This window comes from Pinus tabuliformis, chromosome 2_1 (genome assembly GCF_031772625.1).
Source record: "Pinus tabuliformis cultivar Carrire ecotype Pingquan chromosome 2_1, CPIR1, whole genome shotgun sequence".
In the NCBI taxonomy this organism is placed as follows: Eukaryota; Viridiplantae; Streptophyta; class Pinopsida; order Pinales; family Pinaceae; genus Pinus; species Pinus tabuliformis.
Window position 1 is genome coordinate 365,004,413 of NC_142299.1, and position 15,874 is coordinate 365,020,286.

Sequence of the window (15,874 nt, forward strand, 5' to 3'; positions counted from 1 at the left end):
TATATCGATAGATGGAAGTATGTCCATAGGATGGTCAATTACTCAAATTACATGGTCATATTTACGTTAGGCCCTAGAGCACAACAAGTTCCTACTGGATTTGAGGTATCAATGTAGGATTGGTTTCTAATTGGTACAAAACAACAATTATTTAAGTGAAAGGAGCAGCGTGAACACTTTCTTAGTTCTAAGCGGAAGCAAGTTGCATTGTTCTCGCTTGAGAAACCAAGCATTGATTGCATGTTGATTGTACGAGTTTGCAATGTGAAGGACCATTGTTTTGGATGCAACTGAGAAATTATTACAAGGCATGTGACAACGCTTAGGGAAGTCATGTGGCAACAAGAAAGGTTGGATGGTTGTGGACAAATGACGGTAAAATATTGAGTGGTGTGTTGAATAACATAGGCTCATGACCATATTGTGATGTGATCCATACTCTGCATTTGTAAACAAGTCAATATGTCATGTTTTGATTTGTGTATTGGTCCTATAAGAGTTTGAGTTTGTACCTAATATCTATATTGGATAGAGTATGTAATGTACATGTATCTATGTATGTAACATGTACAGGGCATATTGTTGTAAGACCTAGAGAGGCATGCATACCCCTTTGTTATGCGACCCATGACTTGGATAATTTGTCTAGTTTAGTGCAATAATCTTTGTTAGTGAGTTCTTTACACTCATAGAGTGGGTCATGTGTTGGCGAGGTGCTCTATGAATGAACCATGTTGTTCATTGTATACTTTGTTATAGAGTCATTTAACGCGAGTGGACCATATTGGTTGTACACTGTAGGAGGTGAAGTTTTATATTTAGGGGGAAGTTCAAGAAGTTGAATGAATGATGTACATAGAGGGACATCCTACTAGACCGACGATTGTAACAGTTAGGTACCCATGCATTTTGATTGATGGTTGTTCCTTTATATGGACATTGATAGTTTGATAATCCCTGCATGATCGAGGTACAAGATGATAGTACCAAAACTCACAAGATATGGACTTTGGTATTGAGGAAGTTCTCTATGTCATAGTGAAGCATTTGCTGCAAATGAGAAATGCTGAAAGTCTCAACAAATGAAGATCAAAACAATTAGTTGTTAAGTGGGGAGTGCTGGTGTATGTAGCAGCAACTTGTCTTATGTGTGATCATACATTAGTGTTAGGGCTATTGGTCATTATTAGATAGAGTACATCTCTACATAAAGAGGTTGGGAAGTTGTTCCCAGTTTCTAGAAGGTGATTAGATCTAATTAATTTAAGATTCTCTCCAATTAGATCCATCTTAGATTGGTGTAGGGTTGAGATATTTCCTTGATAGATTGTGTCCAAAATAGTTTATGCTATTTTATCAGTACATTCAATTAACATACAACATTCATCACAATTTTGTGTATAATAAGATCTATTATCCTATTTTACGAGAAAGGGCCTCTATATATCAGGCCAAAGGGACAGAACGAACTTCAGATTGGTCCAAGAGATTGAAGCCGCTTCATAATATGTTTTGCCAACAGAAGTTTTTCCCCTATAATCTCTGCATAAGCAAACAAAGAAAATGTCTCGATGTTTATTGATACCATATGACCTGTCTTACATACAGATGACATATTAACGCACGAAGACCGTGAAAATAAATCAAAGAAAATGAAAAATCACAACACTAGATGACCTGCCTTACATACTTCTGTATGTTATTCCGCGGAAACCATGAAAGCGAAACAAAGAGCAATGGAAAACCACAAATATCAGTGCTTGCTCACAAAGCGCACTTTCCGAGTTAAAAAAGTGAGAGCATTAACTCCGATAATACATATATCAGTTCCAGTTAGCTTATTCCTGGAACACAATCTTTTTTTCCTCGTTAAATAGAGGTAATAAATAATCATTGTGTAATACTAATCATAAAGCACATTACTTTGAGGTGAGGAAGTGATGAGTCATCCATACACTCAACCATGTTTAGTAGGAAACATCAAAATGTTTATTGTGTACGTAAAGGATTCTATAATGAAAATATTCAGAAATACACTCCGGATATCTGAAAACTGAGCGCAACTAATGATGATGATCATATATATCAATCCCCAAAATAATATGTAAATCTTCAGAATATACACCCCAGAAAACAAGTTGACACAGTTGATCATTTTATAATTCCCCAAAAGATTATTAACTGTCGCTCAATGCGGAGTGTCAACACTCATCAAATGTAGGCCACGTCTATTATCAGACGGCAGTTGAGCATCGCTGCTTAAGCTGGTAAAAGCTCCTCGGTTTCTGTAATGTCAATACAAGGAAATAAGATGATTGATCAGTGAGATTAAAAGAAACAAGCGCAGTATATTTTAAAGTCGCTTGCTAGGTAGGCTACTGCTAGACAAGTGTAAACATTAGCATCAAAGTGTTAGTATGTGTTTTTGCATGAAATATGTAATAACTAGTATGACAAATATAAAATTGTTACCTTTCGTGGTCTCCCGTCTAGAAGCAATAATGGTTGGAGCCGAGGTAGGGACACTGGGAAGATCCAATATTTCATCCTCCTCATTGCTTCTGGTAGTTTCCTGTTGAGGTGCCTCGGCCAGCTCCTTAATTGCCTGCTTTGCTGCTATATTCTGGATAGGAGTTTTCATCTCTGGCTCTACAGATATATTTGGAACAGATGGTAGATCCTGGAGAGATATCTGAGAACAGTACGGGAAAAACAATTAAGCTTGTGTGGCCAGGAAATGACTACTTTGAATTAACTAATTTCCAGTAGTAGCAGACCTGAGTACATAGGAAGTTCCGGAAAGGGATGGCATAAACAATCAATTGGATTGGGATTTTTGAAATAGACCAGATCGAAGGAAACCGGAGGTATTTATCTTATAGAAAATATGAGGGCGAACACGATATACTTTTCTGAAAATAGCAAGACAAATCCCCATTGTTATAGATAACCGACCATAGCTTGTTCCATAGGAATTATATTTCTTCAGTAAACATTTTAATGTTTTACTGAAATAGATAAATTTCCCCAAAAAGACAACGGTTTTTTTGTTAGATGCATTTTTACTCGTGGAGAACATCAAGGTCTACAGTATATACGATGACTTCCCAAGCAAAGTGTGTTCTTGTGTATGGTATGTTTCAAGTCTGGATAAAGTCTTATCCAAATAAAATCTGAAGGTGTACGATTGTATTTGGAAACCTAAATGTGTTTTTAGTTCTTCATACCAACTGCGGTCTCCAAATACGCTCGTGGGGTACATATTAACCCAATGTGGAAGCAGAATACACCCAGCTAAGTTAGTTTAGCCACCTAAGATCAGTGTTTCAGGACTCACTAATTAATGAGTGAGTCCAACTCAGATTATTTAAAACACCGCTGCCAGGGGCAAATTTCTGATTTATAAGCAACTTTTGGCAGCTCTTTTTGAACAGTTCCACTTGAAGACTTCGTTTCCATCTAAAATTATATATTACTTTACTGTTCACCTCCTTGTCAATTTTCCTGAGGTTTTCCTAAGCCAATGATTCTGTTGTCTGAACCCTGGCTGGTCCATTCCCAAGTCTGAGTTATGCAGCTCTGCTTAAGAAAAAGCATTATGATCAAATAAAATAATAAACCTTATCAATTAGTAAATTTTGAAAATAAGTACAATGTATAATTGATAAGAACTTCAAAACCTGGAACAAGGAGCTGATAACGTAAATTAATTAGATTGCTTTAGACACCAAAATTGATCTGGATGAGAATAGCAACAGATGGTCTCTGATACCAAATGATCTGCTCTCTTCAGTCTTGCAGTTTTCCGCCGCATCTCTGATACCAAATGATCTGCTATTTTTAGTCCTGCAGTTTTTCACGACGTCTCTGATGCCAAATATGATGCAAAACTGATTTTTTTGTGGACTGGCATCCATGTGTCCACGTCTCATAGCCTTTGGGCAGTGATTTGGAGGCCAAATCGAGTCTGGGACTTTAAGTCACAGACTTGCATGGGTAATTTACATGATCCACTCCTCTTGCTTTCGACTCTAGCAACCGAGTTGGCTCATAGTCTCTTGATCCACGGACTCTCTATTCCAAGTGCTCAGCCAGTGGCCTAAGTGATTATGATATATTGATGAACTAAGATGAAGTGCACAGAGATTCCATAATATTCAAATCAAATTTCATTCACAGAAGACCGATATTTTGAACATCACATCACGCATCTCAAAGATTTGATATATACTCCTGTTGGAAGCTTTGAACAATGACCACTGCTATTACATTTATGACTTGGCCTAAGAATTCTGGCTGCCTACTAGCTCTGTCTTAACCTCTGACTAGCTAACTTCTGGCTCTCCAAAAAGGCTTCTGAGAAAGGGGCTAATTAGATGAAAATCTGAAGAGCCGTTATTTTCTTCAAAAAATCAAACACTGACGAACTGTTGTCTCCTTGACTACGCTAGTGATATTCACCTCCTATGCCAGTTCAGCTTACCTCATGTTCAGCAGCCTCAAGGTAGTGGCTTAACTGGCATTCTCAAGACCCTCCATGCTGATCTCTTTCTTCCTCTGGCAACATCAACCTGTGCTCCTTTCAATATTCAACAAGCATGTGTTGCAATCTTCCCACAAAACAGTGGCTGCACCCTTAAACAAATTTGGCTTAGTGATCCCTTGAGAGTCAGGACCTGGCAATTAGGTGTTGCAGTGTTCCTGAAAATTAGGCTTGAAGTCTTCAACAACTCACAAGCTGAACCCTACAGGATCACGATATCCATCACTACAGCATTCTCATTCATGTGGTTTCTTCAGTTTTGACGTGGACAACACATCAATGGAGGGTGCACCTACAACCAACGCATTGGAGAAGGACGCAACATCACCAGCACAGCTTCTCAGCCAACAAATCTCCAGCCCAGGGAAACCTTGAACACAAAGACTGAGATCTCTGATCTAAAGGGAACTAAAAGACTTTTTTATTGAACGGTGTGCATCTTTTTTTATTATTTCTCTGGAGATTCAGTCAGTTTTGATCATTCCCCCACTCCATTATAAATACGAAGCAAACACAAATTAAAACTGTGTTTTTCTTCACCAAATCCCGAATTCCTCTCTTGTTCCATTTCTAGCATCATATTTGCATCTTCCACTCATTTCAATTGGGTATCAGAGCCAGTGATCACTGGTCCTTCCTTCACCATTCTTGAAGCCACCCTCCCACCCTTGCATCCTGTTCAGTTCAGCACCCCAGTGCACCAGCCTCCTCAAGCCCCAATACCCGGATCTCAGACACCCAGCAGGCTCAATGCAGTAACAACACGTGTGTTTTTTATTGCTTTGAAGATTCAGTTAGGTTTGATCACTCCCCCACTCCACAGTATTCTAGCGAGAGAAAATAAACCCAAGCATAAAGGCACTAGAAAGATAAATAACATAAACCCAAGCATAAAGGCACTAGAAAGAGAAATAACATAACCCAAGCATAAGTGCACTACAAAGAGAAATAACAGTGTACTAGAAGAGAAACAAACCAAGCACAAGTGAGCACAACGCTTTGATGGTGCCCTTGGGCACAAAACTTTCTTTTGAACAAGTAGGTATTTACAAAACTGAAAATAAAATTGGAGGGGTATATATAGTGGAGTCTTGTATTATCTTCCTCAACACTACTAAATCAAAATAAAATCAATAAAGCTAGGGCATCCAAATAGTTGGGCATAAAACTTTATTAATGACGAAAAATAATCCACTTTAATGAATATTGCAATGTTTGTATATACACAACTCCAGGGGAGCAGTGTTCTCTCCAAGAGGGGTTATGAGCCTACATTGCCTAGGTTGGCATTAACCAAACCTATATAATGAATGATATAGTATAGGGTTGGTCATAACTAAGTGAAGTTTACACCATTCTCAACACCCCCAATTAAGATGAATAGGGATAGACCGAGAAGAATGATGAATACAAAGGAGCTTGGTTGTATTACACTCCTATATTCAATATCCCCCCTTAATCTGAACAAGAGGCAATGGAAAGAAGATATTACATCATAAGATTCACAACTTTCCTCAATATTGAACAAAATGAGTAGTTACATATAATCCCCTTGAACGCCATAGCTCCCTCACCAATACAATTCCACATGGGAAGAGGTATCCTCTAGCAAAGGTTTTATGTAAGATGTTAGCAAACTAGCATGCTAAGGGTACAACAATTGGCACAAGTTGTTCCCAAGAATGAAATTGTTGAATGTAGTGGGGCAAGCCCACAGAGTTCTACGAGATGGGATCCAAACGAGTCATAATAAGGTCCTCATCATCAACATTCTGTCTACCTAGCCACTATAGGAGTTATCATAATGTAGAAAAGAAAGATACATTGAAACATGTTGAGATTTGAGAATCACTTGTGAGAAGTGAAAAAGATCTCAGTGGACCATGAATAGGAAATTCATCAAAGATTGCATCTTAAACATCAATCACATTGCAAGTGGAAGTATTTTGTCATGCGAAACTAATGGACTACTACTTCGAACATTAGGAGGGGCTTCTCTAGGTACATAAACAAACCATTACTCCAAAGGATAGTTATTTAATCCACCCAAATATCATAATTAAACCCATTTAATAGGGAACATCCACTATAAATCAACAAGCTCAACAACAGCAACAAATAAGCCTTCATTAAGTCTTCAAAAGGTTCGCCTTTATGGACCCAAGAGAAAGAGAGGTACCAACTTCTTCCAAAAAAACAGCAATGCACTTCTAGGAAAAGCCCTGGAAAATCCTTAAAAAAGAGGCAATGATCTTGAAGAAGATTTAAAGTCATTTTAAACGCTAGGAAAGAGAGAGTAGCCTTGAAGGAGGATTTAAACCATAGGAAACCCCAGAAAAAGTGATGATAAACAAAAAAACCTACTTTCAGTCACAAAGAAACCATAAGCAATGCCAGTAGCCAAAAATCCTTGGATCTACTACCGAATTGAGTAACGGATGTTGACGTTAGTAGCTCGAGCAGGTACTTCCGCATAGACCCAAGTGTCTAGGCGAAGTCACCTAACTGAACCTTACCTTAGCAATTACTTTAATAATTAAAGTAACTGACTTTTATAAGATAGAGTGAGTTAATCTAATGAAATACAAAGGTTATCTGCATTAGTAAATTAGATGAATATCAAGTGCTGTTGAGATCTAATCTCAACCATCAATCACTTTTAGATTAGGGTTGTGAATTCTATCAATAACTCAAACTTATAAGATACATCTCGGTTAGGCTAAAGGAGAAGACACATCTTGAGCACAACACACAGTGAGGGTGAAATCTCAGTGATTGGTTTGAAAAGGATTTCCATTCAAGTGTGCAAGGTTCAAGAGTGAAAAGAGCAGCAAGGGAAGGATTCAGATCAACCAACAAATCAAAGGACAGATCAAGGGTTTGATCACTTGGACAAAATTCCATGTTTACTGTTCTATGTGTTTTTCCCGGGAAGGGAGCCCTTGTAAGTTCTGAAGTTATGAATGAAGAACTGATTTGAAAGGCAGAAAATCATTGTGTGCATGTGTGAGATTGATGTGTGATTTAATTTGCTTACACTGTTTATTTTGTATATGTGTTAAAATCCCAGTCGTACTTTTATTTAGTAGATCTGTGTCAAATATTTTACTGCAAGGAAATCTGCTAGGTATTAATTGGCCAGGTTACTGGGGTTAAGTAAACTTAACATGGTATCAGAGCGCTTTCTCTGAGTGGAAGCAGTGTCTAAGAATTGTACACTACAAGGCTAAGCGTGTGGAGGTCAAACATACTAAGGAACCATATGGTCTATACATGCAGTGGGCCATTGCGACTGTATGAGAGCACAAAAATTCCATATATTGCGGAAAGGAAAAGTCGTATGACAATCGTTGTACAGCAGAGCTGCGAGGAAGTCGACAACACAAAGTGGGAGCCACAGCCAGCAGCCTCCACATAGTCGTCACAAGAGGGGTGAAAATACAGTGGCCAACAACCAATCTGCAACAGGGAAAAGGAGCTTCCAAGAAGAGACAACTGCAACAGGTCTATCAACAGTAGAGAAGGGTTGGCATCAGGGACAGAACACAGTTGCTGAGCCAGCACCAGAGAGCTGATGGTCAAGCAGCCAAGAGGGGCCACCAATGAAAAAGAAAGGAACTGCCGAAGCAGGGAACTGTTGGCAGCCACAGATAGGTGTCAGGTTGTACAGCAAAAGGAGTTGTACAGTGCAAGTCACACAGTTGTACATAATACAACAAGTCATTGATAGCAAGAGCAATCACCATCCAAAGCCGTACAACAATAGGGACTCAAAGGACAACAACCATATGCAATGTTGACAAGAGGTATGAAGGATAGTACCAATGCAACCAATAGTGATTGGTGGAGGTCATCCTTCAAAGGGAGAGGGGGAAACCATATTGATCTAGAAAAGCAATTTCATGGGTCTTTCAAAGGACCGAGACAAAGATCCACTAAAGAACCTTCCAAGCAACAGGGAAAAGGAGCTTCCAAGAAGAGACAACTGCAACAGGTCTATCAACAGTAGAGAAGGGTTGGCATCAGGGACAGAACACAGTTGCTGAGCCAGCACCAGAGAGCTGATGGTCAAGCAGCCAAGAGGGGCCACCAATGAAAAAGAAAGGAACTGCCGAAGCAGGGAACTGTTGGCAGCCACAGATAGGTGTCAGGTTGTACAGCAAAAGGAGTTGTACAGTGCAAGTCACACAGTTGTACATAATACAACAAGTCATTGATAGCAAGAGCAATCACCATCCAAAGCCGTACAACAATAGGGACTCAAAGGACAACAACCATATGCAATGTTGACAAGAGGTATGAAGGATAGTACCAATGCAACCAATAGTGATTGGTGGAGGTCATCCTTCAAAGGGAGAGGGGGAAACCATATTGATCTAGAAAAGCAATTTCATGGGTCTTTCAAAGGACCGAGACAAAGATCCACTAAAGAACCTTGTAGATCTATAAACTAGCAACATTTCTTATGGGTGCTAGAGGGACTTAGCACAAGGCACAAAAATGATCAGATCTAGGTATGTAGCAACTAGTTTGAGATTCGAGGACCTCGGTTAGATGGAGCATCTAACTTCCTGCCTTGTAACGCAAGGGTCACCTTGTTGTTGAAGGAATATGACCTATGAAATTTTTGTAAAAGGTTGTTCATACACTGACAGATCCAGCGAATAAGGCGGCTCATATGAAGAACATCAGGGCCCAGAGTATTGTCGTGGATGTCATAAAGGATCATTTGATCTTGCACGTGGCAAAAAGAGTCAACTGAGGAGATGTTCAAAGCTCTGGTGGACTTGTTCTTGAGTGATAATATGAGTAGGAAGATGATCTTGAGAAACAAGCTCAGATCCATCTAGATGTCAAGGTCTGATAACATTACTAGTTACTTCATGAGGATCACCCAAACATGGGATTAGCACGCAGCCACTGGGGAGAAAGTGTATGATGTAAAACTTGTAAATGTGGCATTGAATGGTTTTCCAAGTCATGGGAACCATTTGTTAAGGGGATCTGTGCTCGAGAGCACCTTTATAATTGGGAAAGGCTTTGGGATGACTGCATCCAATAAGAGACCCAAGAGGAGTCTAAAGCCGGCAAGTAGGGAGATGGAGAAGAGAACTTGGCCCTAGTTAGTATGCCCAAGAAGGGAAAAGGGAAGAGTTCTAAGGTAACAGTGAGGAGGGAACCTCTCATCCAGGGGAGAAAAAGGATTTGAGCAAAGCTCAAGTGCTTCATTTGCCACAAGAATGGGCACTATGCATCACAATGTTTGGAGAAGAAGGGGAAGGGAAAGTCACAACAAACAACAACATCAACAGAGGTACAAATTGATGAGTTTGCAGCGAAGTTCAAGGCCTCCTCATTTGTCTCTTGTCAATTTGCTAGCACCATCATAGGGAGTGCTTGGCACTTGGATAGTGGTGCATCACATCATATGACAGAGGCACAGGAGATATTTAGGAGTCTAACAAAGACTGACTCAGATTTAATTATGGATCTTGGTAATGATGCCAAGAATGCACTAAAGGGGGTTGGAACCATTAAGTTGCAACTAGAATTAGAAGGGATGTTGGAAGCCAAGGACATGCTATTTGTACCGAGACTGAAGAAAAACTTGCTCTAAGTCTCAACAATTGAGGATAGAGGATATGTATTCATGTTCAGGAATGGGCAGATGCTCATTCATCTAGAGGAGCCTATCCCAGACATAGTAGTGGCTATCAAGGTTAGAGAGAGAAACTTATACAAGGTGACAGGAAAACTTGTTCAGGCAATGGTACATGACAGTGAGAACTTATGCGAGCTATGGTACAAGAGGGTGGAACACTTGCACTAGAAAGTATTGCCAATTTTGAGGAAGATTATCACAGGTCTCTGAGATTTTAGTATTAAGCAGCAAAGCATGCGCAGAGGGTCTGCACTTGGCAAGAATGCCAAGGTTGTTTTTCCAAGCAGCAAGAGTAGGTCCAAGAGGATCTTGGATCTTATTCACTTAGATGTATGTGGGGTGATGCCAATGGCATCAATATAGGGAGCACAGTACTATGTCATGTTCATTGATGACTATTCCAGGAAAAACTTGGATCTTCTTCATGAAAACCAAGGATGAGGTCTTCAGTCGGTTCTAGGAGTTCAAGGCCCAGGTGGAGGACCAAATAGGAAAGAAGATCAAAGTCTTAAGGTCAGACAATGGGGGAGAGTACACCTCCAATGACTTCAAGGATTCCTACAAGGAGGTAGGGATCAACAAGGAGATTACAATCTTGTACAACCCTTAGCAAAATTGGGTTGCGAAGAGAAAGAACTAGTCGATCATCAATTCTGCCAAGGCAATGATACATGACCAAGAGTTGCCTATGTTCCTTTGGGTAGAGGTGTGTAACATTGCATTGTATGTGCAGAACAAGAGTCCTTTTAGGATATTGGGGGATAAGACTCTAGAGGAGACATTCACAAGGGTGATGCCAAAGATGGGACACTTGAAGATCTTTGGTTGTCCAGTTTGCATCCATGTTCCTGCGAAGGACAAAGTTGGAACCTTTAGGACAGAAGGGCATATTTCTTGGGTATAGAAAAACCTCAAAAACTTACAAGATCTTCATACCAATATATGAAGACAATTGTGAGCAAGGATGTTAAGTTCAAGGAGAAATTGGCATCTAGTAAGTCGCACTCTTTTCCACCAGCAATGATAGTGGAGGAGAAGCAAGAGGCTCCAAAGGTAGAGCAGTGTGTAGAGTCTTCCAAATCAAGGAGTCAACCTTCAGGTGGGGAGGAGTCAATAGCTCCTTCCAATTCTGTCAAAAGACAGTAAAGACCTAGGTGGTTTGAGCAAACATTGAGGAGGCTCAAGAGCAAGCCTCAATTTTTTTTTTCCAGATTATATGACACTGATGAGTCACGTCATCGAAAAGGCAATAGGCCACAAGCTTTGGAAGAAAGTCATGGTGAAGGATGATGCATGGGACATTGTGCCAAGGATGGAGAGAGGGCCAATTCCACATGGCTCTTCAAGAAATACCTTCCTTGCTAAGAGGGAGTGTTAATGTTAGTAGCTCGAGTAGGTACTTCCGCACATACCTAAGTGTCTAGGCGTGTGGAAGTTGCCTAATTAACCCTTAACCTTAGCAATTGCTTTAATAATTAAAGTAATTGACTTTTATAAGATAAAGTGAGTTAATCCAATGAAATGCAAAAGTTATTTGCATTGGTGAATTAGATGAATCTCAACTGTTGATCTGAAATGATATTGAGATCTAATCTCAACCACCAATCACTTTGAGACTAGGGATGTGGATTTAATTAATAACTCAAACTTATAAAAAGGAGGGTAGGTTAAGGGAGAAGACGCATCTTGAACACAAGACACAATAAGGTGAGATCCCAATGATTAGGTGAAGGACTTCCATTCAAGTGTCTAGGATTTAGGGAAGAATGCAATGGGCAGCAAGGGAAGGATCTACATCAACCAAAGGGTTTGATCAACTGGATCAAAAACCAGGTTTGTTGTTGTAGTATTTTACCTCAGTGGGCCATTATCCCAAGAAGGGAGACCTTGTAAGTTCTGAAGTTATTTAAATGAAGAATTGATTTGAATGATAGAAAATCTGCGTGCATGTATGAGATTGGTGTGTGATTTAATTTGCTTATGCTATTTATTTTATTTACGTGTTACACTCCCACCCATGCTTTTATTTAGTAGATCTGCATAATAAATATTTTACAGCAAGGAAATATGCCAGGTAGTTGGGCAGGTTGCTGGGGTCAAGGAAACTTGACAAGGAAGGTTTGCATCTATTCTGATACCATATTGACAATTGAAATTCATAAGAGAGACAGGGAACCCAATCAGCAAAACTCCAATTCTGTAATAAGGAGAATAAATAGCACTAGGGCAAACAAAACCCAAGAGATAAAAAAAATAAACCCAAGCATAAGTGTACTAAAGAAAAATAACCCAAGCACAAGAGAGTGCAACATTTGATAGCGTCCTTAGGCATAACACTTATATTAATGATGGAAAAGAATCCACTTGAATGAATATTACAGAGTTGGTGTGTAGATACACAGCTCATAGGGTAAGGTGTTTTGCCCAAGATGGAGCCTACTTTGACCAGATCAGCCTTAACAAACCTAAATATAATAAATGAACAATACATGATCCATAGTGACAGAAAATGAAGCTTACAATACTTTCAACATATCAATAGCAAGTACCTACTCATGGGTTTAGTATATAATCTCCACAAACTTTACAATGTTTTCTTGTTCATCTTCTTCTCATTTGATAACTTTTAACAACTCAACAGTTCAGTTAAAGAAAGCTTGCAAAAGAAAACCCAAGCAGTCTTGTTGTTGCCCAATCTACCCAAAACTGAGTTTTGGGTCCACCTATATGTTTTAACTTTTGGGTATATCATAATTTCATTTAAGACGAGTCCACTCAATTATAAGTTTTTTCCTTCTGTTTGGTGATCTTACAAATAGATCTCATCCCTAAAGACTTGGAAATTTGCCTTGCCCACTGGTCTTTCATATTGTTTGGCATAGAAAATGATATACGGTGTAATTTGCCTGCAGGTTTTCACTATGATCTCCTACAGGATATTGAATTCTGTAGCTGCGGAAGGCCTTCTAGCCTGGTGTTCTACCTGGAAGACCTTCACTTGTCTCTTTTAGTGGCTTGCATGAGATACACAAGCTATTTACGACTTCTTTCTTACTTTTAGGAAAAGCAGGCCTAAGTTTAATAAAAGGTAAGTTACTTTATTTTGGTAACTTTTTATTATTATTAACATTGACGATATAATCTCAGCCGTCGATCTAGGCCTAACGAAGTTATAAATTGAGCTGAAGGAAGAGGTTAAAAAACAAGCATTGTTGAGCTCTTGGACAAGTGATTTGCCAAGTAAGGAGGCTCAATTTGACTGAGGAGATTCAGAGAGATTGCTGAGGAGAATTCAGAAGGAATTCGGAGGGACAAATTGGAGGAAGAGAGGAGGCCGAGACAGCAAGAAGAAGAAGCGAAGGAAGCTGTGGTTCACACAGGGCTCACACGTGGGGCTTCAGCAGGCTGTGTACTCAAATGCGCAGATTTAGCAGGCCGCGTCACACATGCAGTGTGAGCAGGAGGCCGTACAGGCAGAGAACAGGTCCAGGAAGCTGAGTTTTCACTGCAGCAATTTTCTCCAGAACAGGGGTGTTTTTTCTGAGGCCAAATTTCTCAGGGAGGCCGAGCTATAGGTTTCCTATCAGCTGTAATTTCTCTGTGTATTTCTTCTGGCGTCTGACACATAATTCCCTTGATTTATTAAAAGTGATGGACAATTTCTGTTGAATGAATCTCTGCTGTTACCGTCACTTGTTTCTCGGTTTTATTTCTGCTGCAAATTATTTACTGGGTTAATTATCAGCGTATTTATTTTACACCAGTTCTGAGTATTTGTCAAGAAATTTATTTTCTAGGTTTTACATAATTACTGAGATAAATAAATCGGAGGAAATTTAAAATAGGAATCTAGTTAGTATAAATAGCAAGCTATAGATTATGCCCACACATCTATTTAACTATCAGAAAAAGATTTGATGGTTTTCACTCTGTGACACTACGGTTTCACAGGTGTCCATCATTAGGTTATGCTGGAAGCAGAAAGAGGTAATCAGTCTACTTTCATAAAGAAAAGAAAAATCTTGTATATGAAAATTCAAGGCACCTCAACACATACCTCTGACTCCAAGTTCTCAAATTCAGCCAATACTTCCTCTTCATCTTCTGCAGAAAGGTGTTCTCCCAATATGGCATGAATCTCCTGCAGATGGATAACCAATACCACTACGTCATGAACAAACTTTAGTGTACCTCATGCCATCTCTGCTCAAAGCATGAAAGATAGAATGAATAAAAATTAAAATCCAAGTTACCAACAGGAATCAAATGCAGTAGAATTAATGGTGAATGAGGATAGTTTATAAAAGGACCAAACAATGAGTCAAGGAAATCCAGGTAAACAATGATTCCAAGTCCAAAGTTTTTGATGCCAGGCATTTTCAACCTAGAGCATCTAGTTCTATATAGTATTTACTGAATAATTAACTGCATCAGATCATCTGCTCACTTATTTTAGTTAAGAGAATGCAAATTGGAAATTCCCTTAATGGTAGAGCCTGTGGTCATAATGGAAGATATTCCATAACCAAAGCCATGAACTTCAAGAGAAAATACCATAGTTAACACAAAGGAAATAATGTTAAATTTAGAAAACAATGGTATGTTCTATGCTTTAGAGCGATTTTACTTCAAATTCTCTATTAACCCAATATACGTAGCCAGATTAGCAATCACATCAACATGATAGTAAAATGCAGAGAGAACATAAACATAAACAGTAGAGGGCAAGCCAAGACAAGAGGACACAAGATGTGGCACCAGCCAGGGACAACCCCCAATGAGGGGAACCCCTTGAACAATTCTTCTTATATATATATATATATTTTTCAATAGTTCAGCAGAGAGAGAGAGATAGAGTACAATGATTTGAAGTCAATACTGACTTGCCAAAATAGGAGATCGGACATCAAAGATCTTAACCATGTAGATGACACAATGAAATTGCAATTCTGGCACCAAGGGCTGCAATTCTGAATACTAGTTAGGGCATACTTATCAGAAATAAGTCAGCCCTAAAAACTGCTCCAACAGTCACCTAAAGGACTGCGGCTTTCCTTCCACAAGACCCTCCTTCCTTCGCTGCATCACAGGCATCACCACGCTTCTCCTTGCTGGCTGTATAACCCTCAACGTAGCACCTAGAACAACCTCAAGTTGCTGGCTATGGCCTGCAGCCTAGCTCAGCAACTTGCTGTAGCTTTTGTCTCCACAACAGACCCACACAAGTGCCCTCAACAACTGTGTTTGTTCTTCCATTTTTCTCGGCCTAGACAATACTTCATGATGGCCCTAATCCGCACTTAAGACAGTCCTGGTTACACCTTAAGATAGTCCTTTCTCTTCCACGCTGTCATCTACAGCAAACAAAGAAACCACATTGTCCCTTAGGCTGCACCAAGGGCTGTCTTTTAGGTCTTCTTCTTACTGCGGTTTAGCTCCAATTCTGTCCAGCAAACCCAGCCAAAGAACAACCCTTAACACAAGCAAAAATAACCCTTCAAATGTGTCATGCTATCTCTGCAGCTCCTGCAGCCCATTCACAGAAGTGCGCTGACCTTTTTGCCTTCTTCCACGCTGTCCAAGACTCCTTTCTTTGCTGCGGCTAGGGCTTGATATCCTTCTTTCCACCTAGTCCTCCTTTGGAGAGGACATACCCAAACAAGTGGAGA

General features: G+C 39.6%; 1 protein-coding gene across 1 annotated transcript in view; it reads right to left on the bottom strand.

The window, feature by feature from the left end:
- Positions 1–1,739: 1,739 nt before the first annotated feature.
- The window catches only part of LOC149200381 (vacuolar protein sorting-associated protein 20 homolog 2-like), a 72,156-nt gene continuing 58,021 nt past the window's right edge, over positions 1,740–15,874 (bottom strand). Inside the window, exons 5-7 of the mRNA XM_089400931.1 lie at positions 14,263–14,346; positions 2,473–2,692; positions 1,740–2,285 (exon numbers count right to left, since the gene is read on the bottom strand). Of these exons, the coding sequence (XP_089257057.1) occupies positions 2,260–2,285; positions 2,473–2,692; positions 14,263–14,346 (330 nt within the window). The 3' untranslated portion in view covers positions 1,740–2,259. The remainder of the gene's footprint in view (positions 2,286–2,472; positions 2,693–14,262; positions 14,347–15,874) is intronic.